This window comes from Pelophylax lessonae (assembly GCF_965119305.1).
Source record: "Pelophylax lessonae genome assembly, chromosome: 3".
Classification (NCBI taxonomy): Eukaryota; Metazoa; Chordata; class Amphibia; order Anura; family Ranidae; genus Pelophylax; species Pelophylax lessonae.
In genome coordinates this window covers 399358505-399385232 of record NC_138770.1, presented here as the reverse complement: position 1 = coordinate 399385232, position 26728 = coordinate 399358505, and the positions used below count along the sequence as shown (strand labels likewise).

At 45.6% G+C, this 26728-nt stretch overlaps 1 protein-coding gene across 1 annotated transcript in view; it reads left to right on the top strand.

Moving 5' to 3' along the window:
- Positions 1-26728, top strand: part of REV3L (REV3 like, DNA directed polymerase zeta catalytic subunit) — a 422230-nt gene that overhangs the window by 194699 nt on the left and 200803 nt on the right. The window contains exons 5-8 of the mRNA XM_082249080.1: positions 16133-16229; positions 21166-21260; positions 21994-22098; positions 24500-24584. Coding sequence (XP_082105206.1) covers positions 16133-16229; positions 21166-21260; positions 21994-22098; positions 24500-24584 — 382 coding nt within the window. The remainder of the gene's footprint in view (positions 1-16132; positions 16230-21165; positions 21261-21993; positions 22099-24499; positions 24585-26728) is intronic.

Sequence of the window (26728 nt, the reverse complement as noted above, 5' to 3'; positions counted from 1 at the left end):
AGGTTGAATGTATCCAAGTTAATCGATCAATCAGCTTGGGTACCACCAGCCTGTCGGGCTTTACATGCGATAGCAGCTAGCACTAATCACTTTGTTCTCTGGCAGGGGGGCACTGGAAAGAATTCACTCCATCTATTACCAGCCTAAGTCCATCCTTTATGGCAGCGATCCTCAAACTATGGCCCTCCAGCTGCTGCGGAACTACACATCCCATGAGGCATTGTAAAACTCTGAAATTCATAGGCATGATGGGAATTGTAGTTCCTGAACAGCTGGAGGGCCATAGTTTGAGGATCCCTGCTTTATGGTATAGCTCTGTGCAGGAATTCTGCCTCTGTTTTTCTTCTGAAACAGTCAAAGCCTGCTTGCTCACATATTTGAAGGTATTCCTTCAGCAGCAAAGATGAATCGTGACAAAATTTACATGCATTGTCTTTGACTGCTTAACCACTTAAATACAGGGCACTTTCACCCCCTTCCTGCCCAGGCAAATGTTCAGCTTTCAGTGCCGTCACACTTTAAATGACATTTGCGCGGTCCTACAACACTGTAACCAAATTCATTTTTTTCACAGAAACTTGTGGGCACTGTTGGGGCTGCATTGTAATCGGTGCACTGATGATCAGTGCCTTGATTACCGTTACAAGTATTCCCTGTGAGGAGATGCTGCTTATCAGCTCTCCTCACTTCACACTCTGTGTGAGAGTAGTAAAGCCTATTAACGGCACTTCCTGGTTTACATGTAATCTGCTGTGATTGGACACAGCAGGATCACATGGGTAAAGAGCCGCAGCCAGGGTTCATTGCAGAAAACAGGGTAGTGCTGTGTCCCAGGAATCGTCCCAGAATGGGAGCCACACCGATCAACCGTCATTTGTCGGCGGACGGGCAGCAAGTGGGTAAACTGGTCCTACACTATTTATTTGATTTTTTTCCCTGTGGGCTAAAGAGAACAATCTTGGACTCCTCAATCCATACTATACAGCATGAATGAATGAATCTCCTTCTGCGGCTATTGTATTTTTACAGCTGGTTCTGCCAGCTGTTAATATACCTGAACAGCAGCTGCATCTGATTGGATGTTCAGCTGACAATTTTTCACCCAGCTCAATAGATTTTATCTATCAAAGGATATTGGATAGGAGCAGAGGGACCTAGAGGACCACCCACTAAGTGAGATTTTAACAGTATATAGCCACTTTTAGTCCACCACTGGAGTGGAAATGTAATTAAGTTTTCTTGGTCACCTACTTTTTCCGGAAAATGAGAGCCCTGAACTCCGGCCAGACTGCTAAATACCCAGTTGGTATACGAATATGTGAACCGTGAGTTTTGAAATGTACTCCTAGTCACACATCACAGACAGGAGAATTACTCTACTACTTCCTGCTTCAGCTCAAGGGCTTGTTTACATTTGCTATCAGGGGGTGGTAAGAAAAGGTGTGGATTCCATAAGAGGTGATGATGATAATGCATTGTCTAGTGCGCAGTCTGGAAGCAACATAGAAATAAATATTGCTACTTGCCTAAAGTTTTGTCCTAAAGGCTAAAGCCGGATACACACTAGCCAAATGTTGGGAGACATTTGCCAGTTAAAAAAAGGGGCCGACATTTGGCCCGTGTGTATGTCGGTCTGTCTGACAAAAGCCAGCTGTTTAGCTGGTTTTTGTCGGACGGACGTTCATGCTGGAAAACCAGCAGCCAACCGACTCCTGATCAGTGATAAGAAAAAAATAGTGTGTGCCAGGCTTATCTCCACACTTTGGAACAAGGTTCATGTTCTCCCATTTGCACGATGTTTTGTATGATGACTGGTTTGGATCAGCTATTTTCCCTTCCCAAGTTTATTGCTGAGCAATACCCTATTGAGGAGGCATTTGTCAAAAAATGGTCCCCAATTGGAAAATCACCAATTTCTTGCCTTAACGATACCCTGGCTTTTCCTGTTGAGATTATTCAGGTTTATAAAGATTTAATTGCTACATAACTGGAAATACTTTCCAAGTCCCTCTTTTCTCTGTCAGGTCCTGCTCTTTAACCGGCTATTGCTGTCATGGCCATTTGCCAGACATTGGGTGTCTGAACCCATGATATTTCTGAGTTTCCTTGACACAATTTTATGGTATCATTTGCTTTTGAAACGGTTAGATATTATTATTATTATACAGGATTTATATAGCGCCAACAGTTTGCGCAGCGCTTTACAATGTGAGGGAAGACAATACAGTTACAATACAATTCAAAACAGGAGGATCTAGAGGGCCCTGCTCGTTAGAGCTTACAATCTAGAAGATATCATGTCTGTTGACCTACACTGCTTTATTGATGGGCTTGTGGATTTGGTTTGTCTCCAATCCAGAATGAGTCCTTTTGCTGTAAATGTATACAAAGAACTCTTAGCTAAAATGTTGATCTGCTGAACGGCAGTGCAAAAAAACTCACTCGTATGCCATTTTTTGGGAGAACGCCTCTTTTGCGCTTCCCGGGCAGCTTTATTAAAAAGGTCCTTCAGGCACCAGCAAGTAGCCCCCAGATTTACCATGTTTGCTGTGTTGCCCACCCATTGTTGGGCTTTTTTGAGAGTTCCCAGCATCTCAGATTTCCTTCTGACCCTGTGTCCCTTAATGAACAATTAAGAAAACAGGATTTTTGACCTACTTTAAATGTATTTTATCTGTGTTTATTAAGGGATACAAGTCCCACCACTTTGTTTTGATTACGCCTACTGCTTTTCCACAAAACTGATTCATAATGGGGGGTGCCAAGAGTTATACTGTCAGTTCAAAAAAAAGTTTTGCTACCGATTTTTCTGGATGTGGCAGGATAATTCAGCATCCCAGAATTCCTTCTGACCCCAGTGTCCCTTATAGACCCCCAGGCAAAGGATTTTATGGTAAATCAAAAGTAGGACACTAGGCAGGAAATAAACTTTACCATGCTTATGGGGCAGTCCCTGAAGGTATACACCCACCCATTCACTCTGCTGTAGGATTCAGTTTGTTTCTGCCTAGTTTAGGAGTAGGACCTAGTTCCCGGCTGGGACTTCGATCTTAGCTTGTTTTTTTATTTTAAAGGGAACCCTTGTTAAAATTTTAATTTCTCTTACGTCCTCCGACAGTCGCCGCCTCTTCATATTCGTCACATATGGGGTATTAGACTTTGCTCCGAAGGAGTAGCTAGGCAACAGAATATGTTAACAATAAAGCTTTAACATATCCCACCCTCAAGGGGTGGTCCCCTCAGTCAATACCCTCCTACTTCCTGCAACCATATCTCAGTTTTAATGTCTAGCTTGTCAGGAGTGGCTGGCTCTCTCTGTGCTGGGACTTTTTGTCCCAGACTCTTTCTTCTTTTTGATATTTTGTTTGAGTTTTCTCTCTACCTTTACTTAGCTGTTATTTTTGTCAGCATTAGTTAGTTCTTCGGACGAAGAGGATCATGCGGACTGGGTCTCGGGCTGATCCCCCTGGTCGCAGGTCGTGGGTCAGTGGCTTCCCAGTCTGCCATCGAGCGTTCAGCCAGGTAACGCTCCTGGCACGGTGAACGACCCATCCCTGTTCGGTGCAGGGATGATTGGTGAGGTGGCTACCTCACTGGACGCTGTGCGGTTTCTGAACCGCCATTGTGTGCGTCTTGAATTGCGACTCTCCCTGCCTCATGTGCAGCGGCTTGTTCGCCTGTGCGGGTTCCCCACGCCATGTGAGGTAAGTGTATCTATGTGGGGACCTGTCTGTCTGGGGGGGGTCTCAGTCTGGGACTGTGTAACCTGCCTTTAATCACACTGCTTGTCTCCCTATATCTCGGCTGCATGCTGTGGGCTGCAAGGGGGGGGGAGCTGTATGACACTGAGTATGTCAGGCTGGGCAGTGTGAGGAGCTGTGTGCTGTGGGGCATGTTTTTAATGGCATGTTGGGGCATATACAGCGATCGCTGCGGCGATCTAACATGTATCCATATAATGGGATAATATTGTGTGTGATTTTATGCACTGTGGAGCGGCGATTTCGGCGCCAAACGACGCCATTTTACCGGCGCCCGCTCCGGCCGCATGGTTTACATGCACGGCGGCCATTTTCTTGTAGCCTCCATAGGCTTACATAGAGCGCCCTGGCAGCATCACTTCCTCTCTCCTGGAAGCACCGATCGAGGCAGCAGCGGAGTCTCCTCAGGTTTTATCCTTCTATTCCTGTGTTCCATTGCCTGTATTCAGTCTGTATATTCCCTGTGGGGGTCTCATTGTGCCTGAGTGTGGTGCGGTGGGCTGCGCTTGCCGCGCTTGCTGTAAGGGGGCAGTTAACCCTTGGTTGTCTGGCATACAGGGGCAATGGATTCTCAGGAGGGCAAGTTTCCCACAGTATTGGTGGAAAGCCAGGGGACCGCTGTTTCCCCCCCAGGGGGGGATTTGGCCACTATTGTGGCTGGCCTTGCTGCACAGGTGCAAATGCTGGTGGCTGCTCAATCTACTAAACGGCCCAGAGTTGCTCTGTCCTCTGATTCTGAGGGTGAAGGTGATGGGGCTGTTCTGGCGGGGACCCCCCTATCGGGGTCCCGCTCCTCTCTTGATCTAGTGGGGTCTGAGGTAGAGGCTGAAGTTGAGGGGGTTGATAATTCTCCCCCTGGCTCGCCTGAAGAGCTTGCAATCATGGATGAGTTGATTGCTTCCATTAAGCAGACGCTACGTTTGCAGGACGAGGTGTGTCCCCCAGCTGCCTTGGCGGCTTATGGGACGCAGAGAAAACGCAGGACGCCGCAGGTTTTTCCCTGCAATGCTGATTTTCAGCGCGCTGTTAAGGACCAATGGCGCGATTTGCGCAAGCCTTTTGCGGTACCAAGTAAATTTAAGCTGCGTTATCCTTTCTCGCCTGCCACTGATGAACGGTGGTGTGTGCCTCCGCCAGTGGATCATGCTATTGCGGTTTTGAACAAAGCCACTGCGATCCCTGCAGAGGGATCCCCTGTTTTCCGTGATGCCACGGATAGGAGACTGGAGTCTCTTGCCCGTCATACTTATTCTGTTACGGGTTCTATGCTTAAGGCTCTGTTTGCTTCTCTCATGGCGGCCCAGGCGATCGCAAGTTGGACGCAGATGCTTAGGCGCGTCCTAGTGGCCGATTCGGCCTCGGCGGCGACCCTGGATATGGTGGATCAGATCCACCAGGGTGTCATGTATCTGTGTGATGCGGACCTGGACCTGATTCCGTTGGCCGCGCGTGTGCACAGCGTGGCGGTGTTGTCTCGCCGCCTGGTTTGGTTGAAATGTTGGTCGGTGGACCAATCTTCACGTAAAACCTTAGCCAATCTGCCTTATGATGGGTCTCGCCTTTTTGGGGAGTCCCTGGATGTGTTGATTAAGGGGATTACCGGGGGTAAGAGCACTCTCTTGCCCCATTTCCCCAAGGCTAAGGGGGCTTCTGGGAAGAAGCATGCTCATTTTCGGCCCCCTCAGGGGTCCTTTCGTGCCTTTCGGCCGCACTACAAGGGCAAACCGTTCAAGGGCCAGGGCTCTCAGAAGAAACCCTGGTCTGGGAAACAGAAGTCCGGCCAATCCGGACCTGCGGCCCATAACAGTTCGGCCTGAAGGGGCGCCCTCACCCAGTTTTGGGGTGGGGGGACGCTTGCTCGGTTTTCTTCAGCCCTGGTTGGCCCGTGTGCGGGACAGATGGGTTCTGGAAATCGTTCGATCTGGTTACAAGATCGAGTTTCTCTCTCGGCCAGAGAGCAGATTTTTTCCCTCAAATCTACAACTGTCTCCAGAGCGCCTGCGGGATCTGCACCTGGCGGTGCGGGACCTGAGGGCTCAGGGAGTGGTGGTTCCGGTGCCTCATCGGGACAGATTTCGGGGGTTTTATTCCAATCTGTTCACCGTGCCCAGAAAGGAGGGCAAGGTTCGTCCAATTCTGGACTTGAAAGCTCTGAACCGCTCTGTGCGGGTTCGCAAGTTCCGCATGGAATCCCTGCGCTCGGTGGTGGCTGCCCTGGTTCCGGGGGAATTCATGGCCTCCATCGATTTGAAGGATGCGTATCTTCACATCCCCATATTCGAGGGTCATCAGAGATACCTTCGATTTGCCATTGCGGAGGATCACTACCAGTTCGTGGTGTTGCTCTTTGGGCTCGCCTCGGCTCCGCGGGTCTTCACCAAGGTGCTTGCACCGGTTCTGGCATTATTGAGAGCCCAGGGCATTTCTGTCCTGGGGTATCTGGACGACATTCTGATTCGGTCTGCGACCAGTCAGGGTCTGGAGAAGGACCTGTCTGTCACGATGCAAACTCTGCAGGAGTTCGGTTGGACGATAAATGTTCCAAAGTCGACACTGAGTCCGTCGGTTCGTCTTCCCTATCTGGGAATGATACTGGACTCGGTGCAGGCGAAGGTCTTCCTGCCGGAAGACAAACTCAGGACTCTTCAGGAGGCAGTCAGGTCCCTCAGGGACGTTCCGAACTCGTCTCTGCGGACGTGTATGAGATGTCTGGGATTGATGGTCTCGGCTTTCGAGGCGATTCCTTTCGCGCAGTTTCACACGCGGGGTCTCCAGGCGGAGATCTTGTCCAAGTGGGACGGGCGACCTCAATCTCTGGATCTTCAGATCTCGTTGAGTCATCGCACCAGGGAAAACCTTCTGTGGTGGCTCCAGTCCCCGTTGGTGTCCGGGGGCAAGTCTTTTCGTCCGATCTCGTGGACGATAATCACCACGGATGCCAGCCTGTCGGGCTGGGGTGGTGTTCTGGGCGTTCTGTCCGCCCAGGGGACCTGGTCGGAGGGGGAGTCTTCCCTCCCGATCAACATTCTGGAATTGCGTGCGATAAGGCTCTGTCTTCATCGCTGGACGGACCGGCTGCAGGGCTGCCCGGTTCGGGTGCAGACGGACAATGCCACGGCGGTGGCCTACATCAACCACCAAGGGGGCACCAGGAGTGCCCGAGCGGCTCGAGAAGTGGCCGACATTCTGTCTTGGGCCGAGACTCATGTCCCGGCGATAACGGCGGTTCACATTCCGGGAGTGGAGAACTGGCAGGCGGACTATCTGAGTCGCCAGACCCTGGATCAGGGGGAATGGTCTCTCCACCCGGCTGTCTTCCAGATGTTGTGCGCGAAGTGGGGTCTTCCAGATGTGGACCTGTTCGCGTCTCGCCTCAACTACAAGGTGAAGAGGTTCGTGGCAAGGACGCGCGACCCTCGGGCAGACGCGTCGGACGCGTTAGTGGCCCCGTGGCATCAGTACAGGCTGATGTACGCGTTTCCACCGATTCAGTTGCTGTCCCGGTTCCTTCGCAGGTTACACTCGGAACGCAGCACGGTGATTCTTGTGGCACCGGACTGGCCTCGCCGGTCCTGGTACGCAGACCTCGTGAATCTGGCGGTCGACGCCCCCTGGCGTCTGCCTCTTCGGGACGATCTACTGTCTCAAGGACCGATTTACCATCCTGCTTTACAGTCGCTGGCTTTGACGGCCTGGCTGTTGAGACCGAGGTCCTGAAGGAGAAGGGTCTCTCTCCAGAGGTTGTTCATACCTTGATCAACGCGAGGAAGTCTTCCTCGGGAAAGGTTTATTACCGTACTTGGAAGGCCTATTTTGCCTGGTGTGAGTCCAGGGGGTTTTCACCCCGCACGTACTCGGTTTCCCGTGTGCTGTCTTTCCTTCAGACGGGTGTCGATCAGCGTTTGGCGCTGGCTACGATAAAGGGTCAGGTGTCTGCGCTGGCCGTTCTGTTTCAACGTCCCGTGGCTTCCAACTCCTTGGTTGGCACTTTTATTCAGGGTGTGCGGCATCTGGTTCCTCCTAGGAGGGATCCTTTGCCCCCTTGGGACTTGAATCTAGTCCTGTCTGTGTTACAACGTGCTCCTTTTGAACAGATCAGGGAGATCTCGTTGTCTATGTTGTCCAAAAAGGTCGCCTTTTTGGTGGCGATCACTTCGGCTCGCAGAGTGTCGGAACTGGCGGCTTTGTCCTGCAAGTCTCCGTACCTGGTTGTTCATTTGGATAAGGTGGTCTTGCGACCTAATCCTTCTTTTCTGCCGAAACGAGTTTCGGAATTCCATCTTAACGAGGATATTGTTTTGCCTTCGTTGTGCACGAAGCCTAAACATCCAAAGGAGGTGAGATTGCATTCTCTGGATGTTGTTCGGGCGATTAGGGTTTACCTTAAATCGACTGAGTCTTTTCGAAAGACGGACTCCTTGTTTGTTCTTCCAGAGGGTCCTCGGAAGGGCATGGCGGCTTCCGCCTCTACCATTGCCAAATGGATCAGGCAGACCCTTGAACAGGCCTATGCCTTGCAGGGGAAGGTTCCCCCTGTGCCTGTGAAGGCGCACTCTACTAGATCTCTGAGTACGTCTTGGGCCTGTCGTCATGGGGCTTCTGTAGCCCAGGTGTGTAAGGCGGCGACTTGGTCGACCGTACACACTTTCACAAAATTCTACAAAGTAGATGTTCAGGCATCGGCGGATGCTTCCTTTGGCCGCAAGGTTCTTAGTGCGGCTGTTCCCTAGGGTCCCTTGTTGGGGACTCCTGGCTGTTGGGATAAGTTTTGTATCCCCTGGTTTTTTTGTCTTTTCCTGGGTTGTTGCTCCTGTTGAGCACTTATTTTTGCTGTTGCCCAGCTGGTTTCCTTCCTTTGGTAAGGTTCCTTTCTTTGATGTGGAGACTGCGTTGCCTTTCGGCGCGGATGCGTTTCCCACCCCTCATGTTTGCACTGCTTTGGGACGTCCCCATATGTGACGAATATGAAGAGGCGGCGACTGTCGGAGGACGTAAGAGAAAACGGAATTTTTGTAAAATCTTACCTGTAAAATTCCTTTCTCTGAGTCCTCCGACAGTCGCCGCCCCCGCCCCTCTTTTGGGGTTTGAATGTATACTCTACTGCTATTCCACTAAAACTGAGATATGGTTGCAGGAAGTAGGAGGGTATTGACTGAGGGGACCACCCCTTGAGGGTGGGATATGTTAAAGCTTTATTGTTAACATATTCTGTTGCCTAGCTACTCCTTCGGAGCAAAGTCTAATACCCCATATGTGACGAATATGAAGAGGCGGCGACTGTCGGAGGACTCAGAGAAAGGAATTTTACAGGTAAGATTTTACAAAAATTCCGTTTTTTTAGCTAGTTATGTTCCTGAGAGAACTGCAATCAATGGCTGACTGGGTTTCGGACTGGATATCCTAGTACCTTTGGCCTGAGTCGTAGCGTGCCCCTTGGCCGTCAGCACCCCCACCCCGAGTGGAGAGGTAGTCTGTCCGGAGTGGCGCCCACTCGATTGTTGTTGGCATGGTGAATAGTGTCCCCCATAGCTCTTGCAATCTCGGGGTGGACCTGGGCCCCTCCTTGGGATGGTCGGACCGGGTTCCCTTCCATTTCCCTCAGCTCCTCTAACAGTCACGGTGGTCTTTTGGCCCCAACCTACCCCCATGCCCCCCCTCCCAGGGTTAGGTAGGAGCTGGTGCGGTGGTTATAGGCTTGGGGGGAGCGGATGTTTCTTCATCTGTGGGTCTGCGCCTCACTGGGTCGGGCCGAAAATGTAGTCAGCGGCTTTGCGCCCTACTCACGGCTATCCGGGTTCCTGACCAAGCCGACCGAGTGCCTGACCAAGCTGATCGAGAGGAGGTGCCTGACCAAGCTGACCGGCGGATGCCTCACATGGCCGGATCGGGCCAAAAATTGAGGCCGCGGCTTGCGGCCTACTCGCTGCTGACGGAGCTGGCTGTTTGAGTGACTGACCAAGCTGTCCGGGCGACTGACCAGGCTGTCCGAGCTCTTAACCGATCTATCTAAGCTGCTGACAGAGCTGGCGGCAGACTCGCGACCGGATCGGGCCTTAAATTTAGGCCGTGGCTTTGCGGCCTACTTGCTGTTGGCTGTCCGAGTTGCTGACCAAGGTGTTGACCAGGCTGTTTGAGCTGCTGACTAGAGTGTTAGGGCAGCGGATGGGCGTCCCAGGGGGATGGACATATGGACTACCTGGCATCCCCCTTGAACTGTGGGGGCATTTTGTGGGGGTACTCTGCCTGCGTCACTGCGGGCCCACTCTTCCCCTTTATAGAGGACTATGTCCTTTTATGTCATTTATGGTGGGCGACCCTTAGGTCTAATAGGGGTCTTTTTGTGGAACTTTAGCCAGTGTCTCCTTGCGGGACTGTGGTCGGCGACCTCCCCTGCTTATGTTTTCAGAGTGAGCTTAGCATATAGCAACTCTACTGGGTCTGCATCCATGAACTTTGGGTGCTCTGCAGTGAGGATGATTCCTTTTTTTATTGCACTTGCGCATGCAAGGGCGCTGGTGGATGCACTGACTGGTGGATGCACTGACTGACGGGCCCGCAGATCCCCTAAAAGCGACAAAGGTACTCCCTTTTCCCGTCTACCGTGACATTGTCGCGAGTCCAGTGAAGTTGTTCTAAATGCAATAATGGTAACCACGCATGGTGTGGCTAAAAAGCTGGTCTGCGAACCAGTCTTCTAAAAAGGCTCTATCAGATCTCCCCTTTATGGGGGACTGCCTATTTGGGTCTTTGTTGGATGAACTGATCAAAGGACTCACAGGTGGGAAGAGTACTCTTCTTCCTCTATCCGCTAAGGGCAAGTCACTGCGTAATAGACGGGTCCCCTGTTTTTTTAGCACACAGGCGGCCCCTTTGTGCCTTTGGCACGAAGGAGAAAGGACCTAAGCCATTTAAACCAAGAAGACGTGGTCGGGTAAGCCAAGAACAGGCTCCTCCAGATATGTGGACAAATCACCGTCTGCATGAAGGGACGCCCACACCTGTATCTGGGGTGGGGGGACATCTTCGTTATTTGTCCAGAACCAGGGACCTCCTTGATTCAGGGCAAATGGGCCTACAAGCTGTTCCGGTCAGGTTACAAGATCAAATTCAGGTCCTGACCGTCGGACAGATTTTTCCCGTCCAATCTACGGCTATCTTCAGATCCGTTAAGAGATCTACGGGTGGCTGTACAAAGTGCGTCCAATTCTGGACTTCAAGGCTCTGAATCGCTTTTGTGCGGGTACAGAGGTTTCGAATGGAGTCCATTAGCACGGTAGTGGTGTTCCTACACCAAGCAGACTTTTTGGCCACTATCGATATTGAAGACACATATCTGCACATCCCTATTTATGCTGGACACCAGCGTTTTCTTCGCTTTGCTGTAGGAGAGGTACATTATCAATTTGTGGCGTTATGCTTTGGTCTCGCCTCCGCCGCCAGGGTCTTCACCAACGTGTTGGCTCCAGTATTAGCATTACTGTGACAGCGGGGATTACGGTACTATGGTGCCTGGACAATTTCCTCTTAAAAGCAGGCTCCCACTCAGTTCTGATGGGCGATCTGTCAATCACTGTGCGGACCCTGCAAGAGTTCGTTTGGACCATCAATTTCAGAAAATATGCTCTGGTCCCAGCCTCCAAAATGGTTTATCTGGGACTGACTCTGCAAGGTTGTTTCTTCCCCCAGAAAAGCTGCAAAAGTTGCAGAGGGTGATTTGGTTGCTGTTCTCCAGCACTCTGTCCTCATTACGGACTTGCATGCAAGCTCTAGGCCTGATGGTGTCTATCTTCGGGGCGGTTCAGTTTGCTCCATTCCACACGAGACCTCTGCAAAGGGGTATTTTTGTCAAGTGGAACAAGGATCCAAAATCTTTTGACAATCTGATTAGGTTGAGTCAAAATGCAAGAAGTGTTCTTCTGTGGTGGCTCTCTTCCTTGGTCCTGCGTCAGGTCAAGCCCCCCTTCCATTGTATTGGACCCTGGTATCCATGGATGCCAGCCTGTCCGGCTGGGAAGGGGGGGGGGGGAGTACTTGGAAAGCTGTGTGTCCAGGGGACCTGGACTCTGAAATAGTCCAGACTTCCCATCAATATTCTGAAACTCAGAGCGATAAAGCTTTGCTTGTGGCACTGGACAAACGTCTGCAGGGTTTTCCATTTCGGATTTAATCAGACGTTGCCACGGCCATGGTTTACGTCAATCATTAAGGGGGCACCAAGAGTGTCCTGGCGGCCCAGGAGGTGGCCGAGATCTTAATACTGGGAGAAAATTTCGTTCCAGCCCTCGGAGTGGAGAACTGGCAGGCGGAATACTTGAGTCATTTGGTGTTGGGTCAGGGGAAATGGTCCCTGCACACGGAACGGTTTCACCTGTTGTGTGTCCGGTGGGGGACACCCGATGTAGACCTGTTCGTTACTCGGCTAAATTAGATGGTACAGAGGTTTGTAGCCAGGTCTCGGGATCCTTTGGCCGATGCCACAGACGCACTGGTGGCTTCTTGGGATCAGTATCGACTGATCTATGCATTTCCTCCGCTGAAACTTCTGCCGAGGCTTCTGCGCTGCATAGAGGTGGAAGGGATTCCCGTCATTCTGGTGGCCCCAGACTGGCCTCGCCGGTCTTGGTATGAAGATCTGGTAAGGTTGGTCGCCGATGCTTCTTAAAGACTTCCTCTCAGGGAAGATCTGTTGTCTCAAGGGCCGATCTTACATCCTGCTTTACAGTCTCTGACTTTTACTACATGACTGTTGAAAGCCAGGTATTGAAGAAAAGTGGTCTTTCTGACTCAGTGATTCCTACAATGTTGAAGGCTAGAAAATCTACCCCCAGGAAGATTTATAATCGTATGTGGAAATCGTACATCTCATGATGTGAATCGATTTAAGGTGCATCCACACTCCTTTTCAGTGGCTAGGATATTGGCTTTCCTCCAAAGAGGGGTTGAGCAGCAGTTGGCCTTGGGTACTATTAAAGGCCAGGTGTCGGCTTTTGCTGTGTTTTTTTTTTTCAACCCCCCTATTAGCTACACATTCTTTGACTCACACTTTTATTCAGGGAGTTTGTCACGTGGCTCCTCTGATACAGTCCCTTTCCTCCGTGGGATCTTAACTTGGTACTGTCTGTTCTTCAATAACCTCCCTTTGAAAACTTAGGGAGATTCCTCTGCTTACACAGTCACAGAAGGTAGCCTTTTTGATGGCTATTACCTCTGCCCACAGAGTGTCTGAAATGGCGGTGCTGTCCAGCCATGCCGTTCTTCTCTGGTGGTCCACAGAGATTAAGTAGTACTTCGACCTAATCATTTGTGTCTTCCTAAGGTGGTTTCTGATTTCCATTGATTGAAGACATTGTGCTGCCTTCACTCTGTTCTAAGCCCAAGCATCCCAAGGAAATTGCCTTGCATTCTTAGGCTGTGGTTCAGGCAATTAGGGTTTGTCTGGTGGTTACTGAGTCTTTCAGGAAATCAGACTCTCCTTTTGTCCTCACAGGAGGACCTCGGAAGGGATTGGCTGCTGCGACCATATCCAGATGGATCAGGCAGACAGTGGTTCAGGCATATTCACTTAAGGGTCAGGTTCCACCTTTCCCTGTGAAGGGGCATTCTGCTAGGGCGCTGAGTGCCTCTTGGGCCTTTCGTCATCAGGCGTCCGTAATACAAGTTTGCAAGGAGGCAATTTGGTCGTCTGTGCACGCGTTCACTAAATTCTACAAAGTAGATGTGTTGGCATCCTCAGATGCTTCTTTTGGCCGCAAGGTTTTGTAGGCTGCTGTTTAAAAGAGCATTTTTTTTCTCTTTGAGGGTGTATGTTGTTTCTAGGTGAGCTCCAGTTGTTCCTGGTTGAGCTCCATGTTACCTGGTTGGCTACGTTTAGCCTTTGGGGAATTACGTTCTTTCTCTGCATTGTTTTCCCACCCCTCTTGCAAATACTGCTTTGGGACGTCCCAATGGTTAAGTAGAATATGGAGCTGCGTCTAACAATGAACGATGGAGAAAACTGGATTTTTGGCTTGCAGTTAAATTTTTTTCTCTGAAGTTCATTGAAAGACGCAGCACCCGCCCCTCTAATTATGAGTGGGATGGAGTTTTTTTTTATTTCTGACACTGCTTGCAATAAAACTGAATCCTATAGCATTTTTTTTCCTGCCTAGTGTCCTGCTCCTGCAGGGGGCAGCATAACCCAATGGTTAGGAATATGGAGCTGTGTCTGTCAATGAACTTCAGAGAAAAGGATTTTACGGTAAGTTAAAAATCCAGTTTTTACAGCAAATAAAATTAGGAATTACTATTCTAGCTACCACAATTTGGTGCCCATTTTACTTACCATGTCAGCTTCAAAATAGAGACTGCACAGGGATAGTTCACTCAAGCCACACTCTGTGATAAATTTCAATTTCCACACGCTTCTCCCTCCCACTCACCTCTGATTTTGTTGTGTAAAAAACAAAACCACATAACGACCGCCCGTCGCAGTTTTACTGCGGCAGGCAGCCTCTCCTGGGCAAAGCAACGTTATGTTACGTTGCTCGCTCAGGAGTCTCTAGGGGGCGAGCGCGCGCCACCGGGGGCACGCTCCTGCCCCCGCTCCTTACCTCAAAAACCAGTGCGTGTGACCAGCGGCTCCGATGGCCGCCGGCCACTCGCAATCACCCGCAGCAGAGAGAGGACAGACGGCTAATGTAAATACAGAAGCTATGTGATCCTGCTATATAGGATCGCATGTCTCTGTGATTACTTCACAAGCCACGCCCCCTGACAGTTAGAATCATGCCCCTAGGGAAACATTTAACCCACTGATCACCAGAATCATGCCCCTAGGGAAACATTTAACCCACTAATCACCAGTAATGTTAACCCCTTCCCCGCCAGTGTCATTTTTACAGTAACAGTGCATATTTTTAGCACTGATTACTGTAGTAATGTCACTGGTACCCCCAAAAGTGTCAAAAATGTCAGTTAGGGGTCCGATCTGTCCACCGCAATTTCGCAGTCCCGCAAAAAAAATCACAGATCGCCGCCATTACTAGTAAAAAAATAAAAAAATAAATAAATAAAAATGGCATAAATCTTTCCCGTACTTAGTAAACGCAAAAACTTTTGCGCAAACCAATCTAAATTTTTTTTTTTAACCAAAAATATATAGCAGAAAACAAGTTGGCCTAAAATGTTAAAACATTTTGATTTTTAGTTTTTTTTTTTTTTTGAGAATTTCATATAAAAGAATGTGAAAAATATTGTAATTTTTTCAAAATTGTCACTCGTTTTTTGTTTATAGCGCAAAAAATAAAAATCGCACAGGTGATCAAATACCACCAAAAGAAAGCTCTATTTGTGGGAAAAAAAAAGACGTCCATTTCATTTGGGTACAGCGTTGCACGACCGCGCAATTGTCCATTAAAATAACGCAGTGCCGAATCGCAAAATAGGGCCTGGTCATTGAGCAGCCAAATCCTCCGGTCCTTAAGTGGGTAATTAATAAGTAATCCATGGTCATGTGACTTCCCAGCCCAGAGTCTTTTTCTCTCCTGTTTACGTTCGGCTTGCATCTTTGATTGTCCACGGGAGTTCCTGCAAGACGTGGACACTTCCTTTTGGATGGTTAGTGGCAGGGTTCTCTCAAGATCCAGAAGAGAACAATATTATCACAGGGTAGGGGACCAGCAATCTCAGGCTGCATTCTCAATGCTGGATTCATGGGCACCTGCAGTAAGAACCAGCAGCAAATAGCGAGGGACCTGAAGGGGGAATTTTGGCTTCATAAGGTAATTGTGGGTGGGTGGGGAAATGCTTAGTAAGATGGGTTAGAGGTGGGTCAGAGTGGGAGGGTTTGGAAAAAAGTTTTAGCCTAGAATGAGGCTTTAACTTTTTCTGTGTAGGCATATTGGTCTTTACAAAGTGTGAAATTTTTTGGTCTTTTAGTTTTAAGTAAATTCCAAAGAGTTTTTCCGTTCCATTTTACTCAGTTATGTCGGTTTCCAAGCAAGACCTTGATACTTCACATCATGAACAGTTCTCGTGACACTTCAGCTCATCTGCAAATTATTGCTCAGCATTGTGTTAAAGAAATAGTTCAAGGGTAATTAGAAATTGATTCAGTCTTCATTAGACAGGTTAGCAGATTGATATGTTTAAGTGCCTGTTTTATCTGCCTTTTACTACTTCCAGGTTTGATTATGCACACCTGATAGCCTTTGATATTCTATTTTAGTTCACCTTCTATATTGTCCTGTGGTGTTTGCATATTTGTATTTTGCTGTAGATTGCAGTGAATGTATATCCAATATAACTAAAATGTAATTCAGTATTTTTTTTTGCAAATAGCTGAACAAGACACATCATATTTGATATCTCGGATATTGTCTTTTTTTCCTTAGGGGAAGGGACACAAGTCTTGAAAGTTCATGAAGATCCCACCCAAGGAAGCTCCTTTATGGCCACATTTGCTCTGTGGGAAGCAGATGACATCCCCAGGTTTGCAAATATGAAAACAAATCTTTATTACTGCAATTATGACCTTTAACTACGGTTTCTTAAAAGCAAATTATAATGAACATGAGTTAATCTTGTTAAATGTTTTTTTCTTTAAAGAGAAGTATGGACTTGCAAAAAAACAAACATTTATACTTACCTAGGTGGATGCAGCATCAATCCCCCACCAGCTCTGCAGTGAGAACTGAGAGATTAAACACAGCTGATTGCCCAGTTCTTCTCCTCTGCTCTGAACAGAGAGCCGTGACTGTCAGTCACTGGCTCTCTGTTCTGCCCCATCAGCACTCACTGAAGCAATGGGCTGTGGAGGGGGCAGAAGGAGCTGGCTCAGGCTGAGCCAGGTGCCGGTCCAGGCATCTGGGTGACTCCTGACCATATGGTCGCAATCTTTCCTGAACCTGGACCGGCTATTTGACGTCAGCCGGCAGCAGACTTCAGCCCACTGTCAGCTGAAAACGGGTCAAAGGAGTGCAGAACTAACTGCACTCCTGTGACCTACAAAAGACGTATAGCCAAAATAGCTTTGGCTATACTTCTCCTTTTAAACAATATATTTTTCTTAACCCTGTCTCATGGCCGAAACAAATTGTATGCTTTGAAATCACTAGTTTTAAATAGTGTATTTAAACCCAAATACAAAGGTTCATTTTTTGCAGTTTACTAGTCCATGGATGTCGTGGCAGCATTTGTCTTTTTTTTTTTTCTTATTTCAGGCTTTTTTCCCCCTCATTTATTTTAACCTGGTACTGCTGCCAATAACATACTTAGTGTCCTAGGGTGACAATGCTTACTCACAGCTCTGTATATATGGAAGAGCAACAATATCACCCTAGGCTGCTCTCCAGATTTGCACTACAAACCCTTCCCCCATCCCCCCCCTTCTCTCTTCAATACATAGTGACCCATGCCTGTACTTCACATAAGATAGTTGAGAAAGCTAATACTTGTTTACATTTTTTAGTTCAGTCCACAGAATGTTACAAGGACACGACATTTGTGACCAGAGAAACAGATATTTTTCTGTACTAAAAAAGGAACATGTCTGCAAATGCCTGTTCTCACCAGGTAGTATCTGAGAAAGGAGAGGAGATTGGGACTTTAAATGTGATGCATAATCTACAGTCAGTGATTGGTAGATATAAATAGGAACAGTGTTAGTACATATGTGTACATGATTTGATGTAATACGGTAATAGTAATGTTAAAAACACATTGTATTAGAGTCTCAACAGCAAATATGTGTCCATGATTACACTAATTCATTTGAGTAACAGACATGCGCATCATAATTCAACTAGATCATAACACACTAAAATAATAAAAAGAGAATTAGGAGCTGATCATGTTAGAAAGTCTCAGTTGTTAATATGTAGCATATATCTATAATAGACCACATTTATTGCAAAATATCAAATGTTGGAAACGCATGATTCTACTAAAGGAATTGCATCCATGTGGCTCGATGCGTTTCGTGGAGTATATTCCACTTCCTTAGGAGCAGATGGAAATGTATAAAAAGTATATAGACAATGTTAATGTCTAATGGTTTATCCAAATACAGGAAAAATAGAAGGTGAAGGGAGGGGCAGGTCCACCGAAACGGGTGCTCACAAATCAGCTCAAGGTTTAGTATATGGTCGTATAGGATAAGAGCTGTCAGGGGGCATCTGCATCCAGGAGCTGAGGGAGTACTGCCCGTAACCACAGAAACAAACATAGCAGGAGCTAGGGAATGTAACGGATCTCCATTTAGCATTTAGAGGTGGGGAAGCTGGTGGTCTCAGGGAATTCTAAAGGAAAAAAATGTAAAATTGTTGCCAAAAAACATATATAGTGAGACGGCCAGGGAATCGCAGGGAAAAATAAGAGAAAAAAGATGGAGTCTTAACTATCAAAGTGCTTATGTGTCTAGCACCAGATGTAAAATAAGAAATATCTAATTGGAGGGTTGAGGCAAAGAGGGTTGGAACACCAAGAGTAGAATAGAAGTGTATCTGTAACTACATTACCAAAATCAAGAGAGTAAAGAAAATTAAAATGCACTAAAAGTGACTGATATCGTGAACAAGGGTTAAAAAACAAAAAGCAATGGTGGCCAGATAGAGTACCTGATACTGTATAGTGCATAATATGGTCTATACCGAAGGTGCAATTGTCCCAGCAGGAAGGAGGAATTGTGATGAAAGGTGTATGGTCCCAAGCAGGTGGTATGTATAGTAGTGTTGATGCGGCCAAGGATTCCTCACAACGAAGAAAGGCGTCACACCTGAGCAGTGATAGCTGCCCAGAAATCGGTGCCAACCTCTTCCCCATAAAAGGAGCTTTAGTGTGTCAAACACGCACCGGCCTCATGACGTTACAGGGGCTGACGTCAGACGTGTAGCGCAGAAGGCATGGCACTGATGCACGTCATAGAAAACCTCACCCCAACCAGGGAGGGGGAGAGCCCCTGAAGCGCATCCCAAGTGTGTTCTTCTTTCCTTAGAATGTAACAAACTGTTGATTTGGCCACTCCTAATGTTGCTGCTATTACTCTGATGGATTTGTTTTTGAACTCTTACAATGGCCTGTTTCACTTGCATGGACAGCTCCTTTAAACACATTATGTAGGTTCACAGCAATAGATTCCAAATGCAAATACCACACTTAGAATCAACTCCAGACCTTTTACCTGCTTAATTGATGAAGAAATAACAGAGTAGCCCACACCTGGCCATGAAACCGCTTTTGATTCAATTGTCCAATTACTTTTGGTCCCTTGAAAAAGGGGAGATGGCTATTCTAAAGGGATGTAATTCCTAAACCCTTCCTCCGATTTGGATTTCCATACCCTCTAATTAAACATTATATAGTGTGCACTTTCAGCCAATATCCATTATATAACTAAAGCTTGAATATGTTATGGTAAATACCAGAAAAAAACTAAAATTGTGCCTGTGTCCAAATATATATGGACCTAACTGTATCTGGTGGGCAATGCCCAGGCATATGGGCCTTCTGGTCAGAAATTGTTTACATCCTAACTAAGCTTTTCGAAACCCCCTTTTCTCCAAACCCCTCTGTAGCACTTCTTAATAAGAAACTGCGAGTCATAAGTGGCACAGAATTTAAACTACTACTTCAGGTCACTACTGCAGCTAAACAGACAATAGGGAGGGCGTGGAAACCCCTTCTCTTGCAGTTTGCAACTGTGTCACTCAAGCTAGGATTCGTGCTAAAATTGAGGCTGTCCTTTTAGACAAGATTACCAAATATGAGGAGCTTTGGAACCCATAGGTGACAGGACACCCACCTCCCTCCTCCTTTCTCCTCTTTTCCTTACTTCCCTTCCTTCTTCCTCAAACCTTTCTCTCTCCACACTCACCGCCTATTCCTCCCTACCTAGCTTCAAGTCTTCTTTAGCCTCGTTTAGAACTACAATTCTCACATAGACCCTGCCTTTTTCGACTTTGGTTGTGGGCCAATGGACCATGGTAGACTACTCACATTACCTTACTGACCCTTTATCCCAGTAAGCTCAATCTCTCTACTCCACAAGCAGGCTACATTATCCTAGCGTGACTCTGAGAAGCATGCCTCCTGCTATCCCCCACTATGCCCTATTTGCAGCAAATTCATCCACTTAGTGTTTGTTATAACGTTGTTAGCTAATGTGTCCTGAACTTTACTTATGTTGCTTTACTCACACTCATTGCCATCCTCACATTTGACTGGATATATTCTTTTTTGTAAGCTCTATGTCTCAAAAACGACATGCTTTTCTTTGTACATTGTTTTTGGTTAGCAATTAAATATTTGAACAAGAAAAACCTCAATAAAGCATGATCCAATTTGCCCCAGCAAGGAAAAAAAATTCCTTCCTGATCCCCCCAAGAGGCAATCGGATGTTCCCTGGATCAATATTGGCATCCAGTTACAGTATGTGTATCCAGGAAAGAATCTAGTTCATTCTTAAAACAATCTACTGAGCTGGCCAGAACCACCTCTTGAGGGATTCTAGTCCATATTTTTACAGCTCCTACTGTGAAGAAGCCTTTCCGTATTTGAAGATGAAATCTCTTTTGGCATTGCATGCTATTATTAAGCTTATGATCTACCAGAACACTTAGATCCTTCTCTACCATTGATTCCCCCAGTTGTACTCCCCCCTAGTATGTATTATGCATGCATATTCTTAACCCCCAAGTGCATAACTTTACATTTATCCACAATAAACCTCATTTGCCACATAATTGCCCAATTAAACAGTACATTGAGGTCGGCTTGTAATTGGAGATATCCAGTAAGGACGTTATTCCACTGCATAGCTTGGTGTAATCTCCAAACACTGCAATGGTACTTAAAATTTCAGACCCTATATCATTTATAAATATATTAAAAAGTAAGGGTCCCAACACTGAACATTGGGGTACAACAACACTTATAACCTTAGACCATTCAGCGTATGAATACTTAACCACCGCTCTCTGAATTCGGTCTTTTAGCCAGTTTTCTATCCGATTACAAACGGATTCTTCCAAGCCTGTATACTTTACCCTAAACATTAGCCGTGTATAAGGTTAGCCTTTTATATTATTTTACAATGGGAAAAAATAGAAGAGGAATTCTGCGTGACCATGACATTTCTAGGTCACTCCATTGCATAGAACTAATGTAAAGCTTTTTTCTCTGTTGATATATTTTGTTTATATTGCAATTTTGCATACCAGCAACTAAAGCATATGACCACAATTCTCTTAGGAGGTTTGAAAAATATATAAAAGCAGAAAAGTTTGCTTTTTTATATAAAGTAATAGCTGCTGCTTTGTTAGTGTCCTTGGGAATTGTTAACTGAACAACAGTTGGAATCGTGAAAATAAATCAAAACAATATCCCTGACCCTGATGGACTTGTATAAATCACTGTACATCTTTCACAGCTCTTTACTACTGGAGGGAGTAGAACCACAGAGCACATGTGAGCTAGAAGTTGATGCTGTAGCTGCTGATATACTAAATCGTCAGGAAATTGAAGGTATGTGTTCCATCTAATTTTTCAAAAAATCTGTAATTGTAGTCTTTAGATGGAAATGTTTCAACAGTTTGAACCATTATTGATTAAATCCAGCAGCAGAAATGTCATAATCTTTTAACATGTTAATGTAATTTTAAAAGTAATGTCTTCTCAATTCAATTGTCAGTGAACCTAAAACAATGTAAGTACATTCAGCATCTGGTTTTATGGTGATTCTCGGTCTGGGTGTGCTGTACTATACTTGTAGTAGCATCAGCTACATACAGGGAGCGGCGACTTCCTGTCTGCTGCTGGATTTAAATTGAGTCGGCCTGAATACTTCTCCACCATTCAGCAAGTCTTGTCTTTTAATCCAATTAATTTACAGGGCTTCCTCTAATGGGCTAAGGTGAAGAGGTGGGTGGATAATGTCAGGAGTTCCACCTCAACCAGTCAGAGGAAGCCTTAGAACATCAAAATGTGTGTGCATAATGCCCTGCCTTCTAGATTTCATTTTATTTCAATCCAAAAAAAGTGGACAAAACTAAATATGTGAAGATATGACTTTCCCCTTAAAGTTATTGTAAAAACTCCTTTTTTTTCCTATAAAAATAATTAACATGTTATACTTACCTGTTCTGTTGCTTTGAAACTAGGGTATATTCTTTTACAGATTCTAAAAAAGGGTTAGCTTGTACCTCACTAATGAAACATTGCTCTTATCAAATGTTTTTGATTGTGTTTTTACCTTTAGCTCAGATAGGGAAGAATCCTGGTCTGCAAGCAATATGGGAAGATGAGAAACAGCGTCGTAGAGAGAAGAAACAATCTTCGCAAATCGGTGCACCGGAATCGCAAGGTAACCTATGCTAATAGCGGTATAAACATTGGTCTTTATACTTTTTAATATGTAGCCATTAAAGCAAATGATTAATGTATTTTCAATCGAACAGAAAATAGACCTTTTAAGAGCTTCACCTAAACGTTTTATCTTCTGATAAACTTAAAGTAATTTTTATCATTAAAGGATATGGGCATTGCCATTGTTGACCTCTCCTTTTGAGACTGTTGGTTCATTTGTTCTCATGTTAAAGCTTTTGCTTGAGTGCTTTGAATCTCTAACCTTGAACAAATGACACAGCCAGGCAACTTGTCTTTTTAACCACTTAAGCCCCGGAAGATTTTACCCCCATTCCGACCAGGGGGTATTTTGCGATTCGGCACTGCGTGACTTTAACGGACAGTTGCGCGGTCGTGCGACGCTGTACCTAAACGAATTTGGCGTCCTTTTTTTCCCACAAACAGAGCTTTCTTTTGGTGGTAATTGATCACCTGTGCGATTTTTTTTGATCACGCACTATAAACAAAAAAAGAGCGTCAATTTTGCAAAAATAGCAATATTTTTCACATTTTTTTATATGAAATTCCCCCAAAAAAATGTAAAAATCAACATTTTTTAACATTTTCGGCCAATTTGTTTTATGCTACCTATGTTTGGTAAAAAAAATCGCAAAAAGCGTATTTTGATTGGTTTGCGCAAAAGTTATCGCGTTTACTAACAAAGGGAAAGATTTTTGTCATTTTTGTTGTTTTTGTTTTTTTTAACGCGTAATGGCAGCGATCTGCGATTTTTTTTGCGGTACTGCGACATTGCGGCGGACAGATGACCCTTGACTGACATTTTTGACACTTTTGGGGTTACCAGTGACATTTCTACAGTAATCAGTGCTATATATATGCACTGTTACTGTAAAAATACACTGGTAGTGAAGGGGTTAACTTTATTTGGCAGGGAGGGGCTGTGTGTGTCCCTAGGGGCGTGCTTTCTACTGTGATTGGCTGTGGCTTGAGCTGTAAGGACACTGATCAACGGATCTACATAGTAGATCCATGTGATCAGTGTCTTTACAGCGAGGAGAATGACAGGTGGCTTGTTTACACAAGCTGCCTGACATTCTCCCTCTCCCCCGCCGATCGCCGAGTGGCCGGCGGACATCGGGTCCGCTGGTCACACGCGCGGGGGGGTCCGTGACCACGCGGGAGCGCGCCTCCGGCGGCGCGTGCTCGCTCCCTAGACCCTCACAAGCAAGCAACGTAGCCCTACGTTAGTTTGCCTGTGAGGGGCTGACCGCCGACGTAGATAGTCGTGCGGCGGTCGGCAAGTTGTTAAAAGAGCGCCAGCAATGGCAGCCCCCATAGTGTTGTCCTTTGTCATTATACTTTTAAATGGAATCTTTCCTGAAAGATGCTTTTGCTGCCTTAAGTTGCCTTAAGTTGGTTACACTTAGATTTTTTTTTTTTTTTAATTCAACCAGCGGGTTGAACAAAAAAAACGGAGAGATCCCCACGTCCGCACAATGTGAGATACAGGGATCTCGTCTGCAGCCCTCTTGTAATCTGACAGGGGAACCTTTGATCCAAATCAGATATCAGTTTGAGAAATCTTACATTTATTTATTTATTTATTTTTTTAATTAAAGTTTTTCCTATTTAACCTTTTAGTTAACAATGATCAGCCCTACATAACCCCTTCTCCCTTAGGTGTTATTACTTTTATTTTTAAAATTAAATTTTATGTAAGACAATATTGCCATAAGAAAGTCTAGTTTGTATGTATTAGGCCCCTTTCATACAGACTACATCCATTTTTGCTCGGCAGGGGATCTTGTCCACTAATCCCTTGCTTAGTAGAGCGGGCAAATGACAGGTCCATGCCCACTACGCTTATGCAGAGCGGACATGGACACAGGCGCTCTGCTTTATGCGCAGCCAGATGTACATGGACCAGCTGTCCGATTTACCGCCAGCTGGAGGAAAATGGATCCCCTTCCTTTTTTTTTTTTCCGGATCAGACCCAGGGGTAGCTGGGAGTAAATGGATACAAATCCATTTTTTTCAAAAGATGAACTTATCCTTTGAAGGTTTCACTGCAGAACAAGTAAGTTCATCTTTTAGATTTCTTCTCTGCAATCAGGTCTGTCCCGTTTTTGTTTGAAATTATGTTCATTTTTTCATTTTGACATTATCTAAAATACTTTGTTTTCATCAGTAATATACAAACTAAAAAAAAAATAGATTTTAATTCCAGACAATAACACTACAGAGCATGGTAAATAAAAAGAAGGTGAATATATCAAATAACTATGTATGCTTACCAGAAAACGTATTACTCTTCTAAAAAGATCTGTTCACCAACATGTAGATGTCTGTGTAGATGTTTATTTGGTGCTGAGTAATTTTGATATGCTTTTTGTCTAAAGATCGTGGGTTTTTGGCTATGACAGAAAGTGAAAGAATGTTTCAGAAGAGACTAAAAGAAATCCTTAAACAAAATGACTTCTCGGTGTAAGTATGAACTTCACAGGCAAGGCGGTGGAACAAAACCATTTCAGTTTGGGAGGACCTTGTTCTCTTGTGTCCAATCACCATTTCGCAACAAATACATTTCTTTTTTTCTGGTGTGTTGTCATAAGTGAAATTCTAGCAACTACCTAAATCAAACTGCTAGTTTTACTCGTCAGCATCTGACTTGTTTTTATCTTCCGATCCAGCAATATTTTGGAACAAAGGCCAGTTACATTTCTAGTAGCCTTTTTTGGATAGTGGAGAAAAGTCTGTTTGCAGTCCCCCTACATGCTGCATCTTAGGTCTCTTAGGCTGCATTTGCATCGGTGAGAAAGACAGTGGCACGAAACTGCACATTTTGTGTGCGACCAGCAATGATCACTGCAGGTAATCGCTAGCTGGGTGAACAGCCAAAGATAGCTGCAGCCACTGCTGAGCTGTCATTGGTCATCCTGTCAGTGGCGACAGCTAGCTGCTCACAGGTGGCAGAAACAGCTGCAGGAATTAGCAGATTCCTGCTGCTGTAATTCGCACCAGCGCTCCTTGTCTGTGCTGATGTAGCCTTAGTGCACCAAGAGGAACCTTCTTCTTTTTATAAATCATTTTATCAGAGTCAAGATTTTGCAGGTACTGTAAGTGGCTGTATGTTCTGGATAGTTAGTGTTCATTAGCTGAGGGACTAAGGTTGTGTTTTAAGTTACCAATGTTAGAGGGAAGGTCAACTGCTAAAGGTTCATTTTAAGGGTTAAGTGTTAGGATTCAGAATAAATTAGGCTTAAAGGGTAAGTTCACTTTAAAAAAAATAAAAATAAATGCACATTTTTCGCAGGTAAAAAATGTGCATTTATTATTTTTTGTTGCAGGAGCCTGTAAAGCATTGCACCAGGAATCAGCAGATTGCTGATGCAATGCACGTCTCCTGTAGACCTGCCCATATATCTGCTTGTTCGTTCCTAGTACGAAGAAGTTGATACATTCTGATAGGAAGAATCATTGGACTACCACAGCCCCATGGTAGTTCATTGAAAACTACAAGCTGACAGCCACAAAGGATGTCAGGACTTGTAGTTCATTCATACACAGAGCTCTGTGTATGAATGATGCAGGCATGTGGGCGGAGCCATGCATGGCCACGCAGTTTTCAAAAAGTAGCAGCTAGTATTGGGAACTTCTCCCTGTACTGCTGTCACAGGGAGAAAGAACGGGCGGCGGCTGCAGCAGTGGGAACATGTTACATTTTCCACCCTAAAAACAGGTGGAACATGTAACTTGTTCACAAAGGTGAACTTATCCCATAACTTTTAGTGCCAATTCACCTTTACAATTGTTAACTTTAAATAGTGCTAATCCCTCGCGCTAAAATATATGCATAAATAAATATTGTGCCAATCCTGTGTCAATTGGTCTTAAAGTGCTGCAACTTGTATAAAAATGATTGCTAAATTAGTGTACATAGAAACAAAAATCCTACACCAAGTTGCGCATAAAGTAATACAAATAAAATAAATATGTGCCTGTCGGGACGTTTCGTCACTTCGACTTTTAATGGGGGATCACTGAGGATTTGTGTGCAAGAGGAGACTGCGATTATTCAACATCCATCTTGCCTGGTGGTCTGTGACACTACGGTTATCTTAAAGTGCATACCCCCACACCATGAGAATAGGGGGCCATGATCTCTGGTAAGAGTTTAAACATTGGGAGTGGCTTGTGGCACCTTGTTGGAGGAATCTTTAAGGTGCTTGAATTTTACTCACAAGAGCCACAGCTGGATAGTGCACATGGGACTGATTACTGAGAGGATCATTTTCACGATTTTTTCACAGTTGGCACGAGTGTGTTCACAACATTGAGGGACTTTATATTCATTTCTATTTTGCATATTTTCTTCACGGAATTTATGATATAATGTTTATGGAAATGTAAACAGGCACGTATTTATTTATTTTATTTATATGTATTAATTTATGCGCAACTTGGTGTAGGATTTTACTTAGTGTTAACTTTAAATGCGATGTCAATGAGCCTTGATGTGCAAAATAATGCATCTGCACAATTTTTGGCCACGCAGCGCACCGTAAGCATATAACATTTACAGTTGTGCATCGTGTTGTGCTATAGTGCAGGTGTATTCTTTCTTGCTG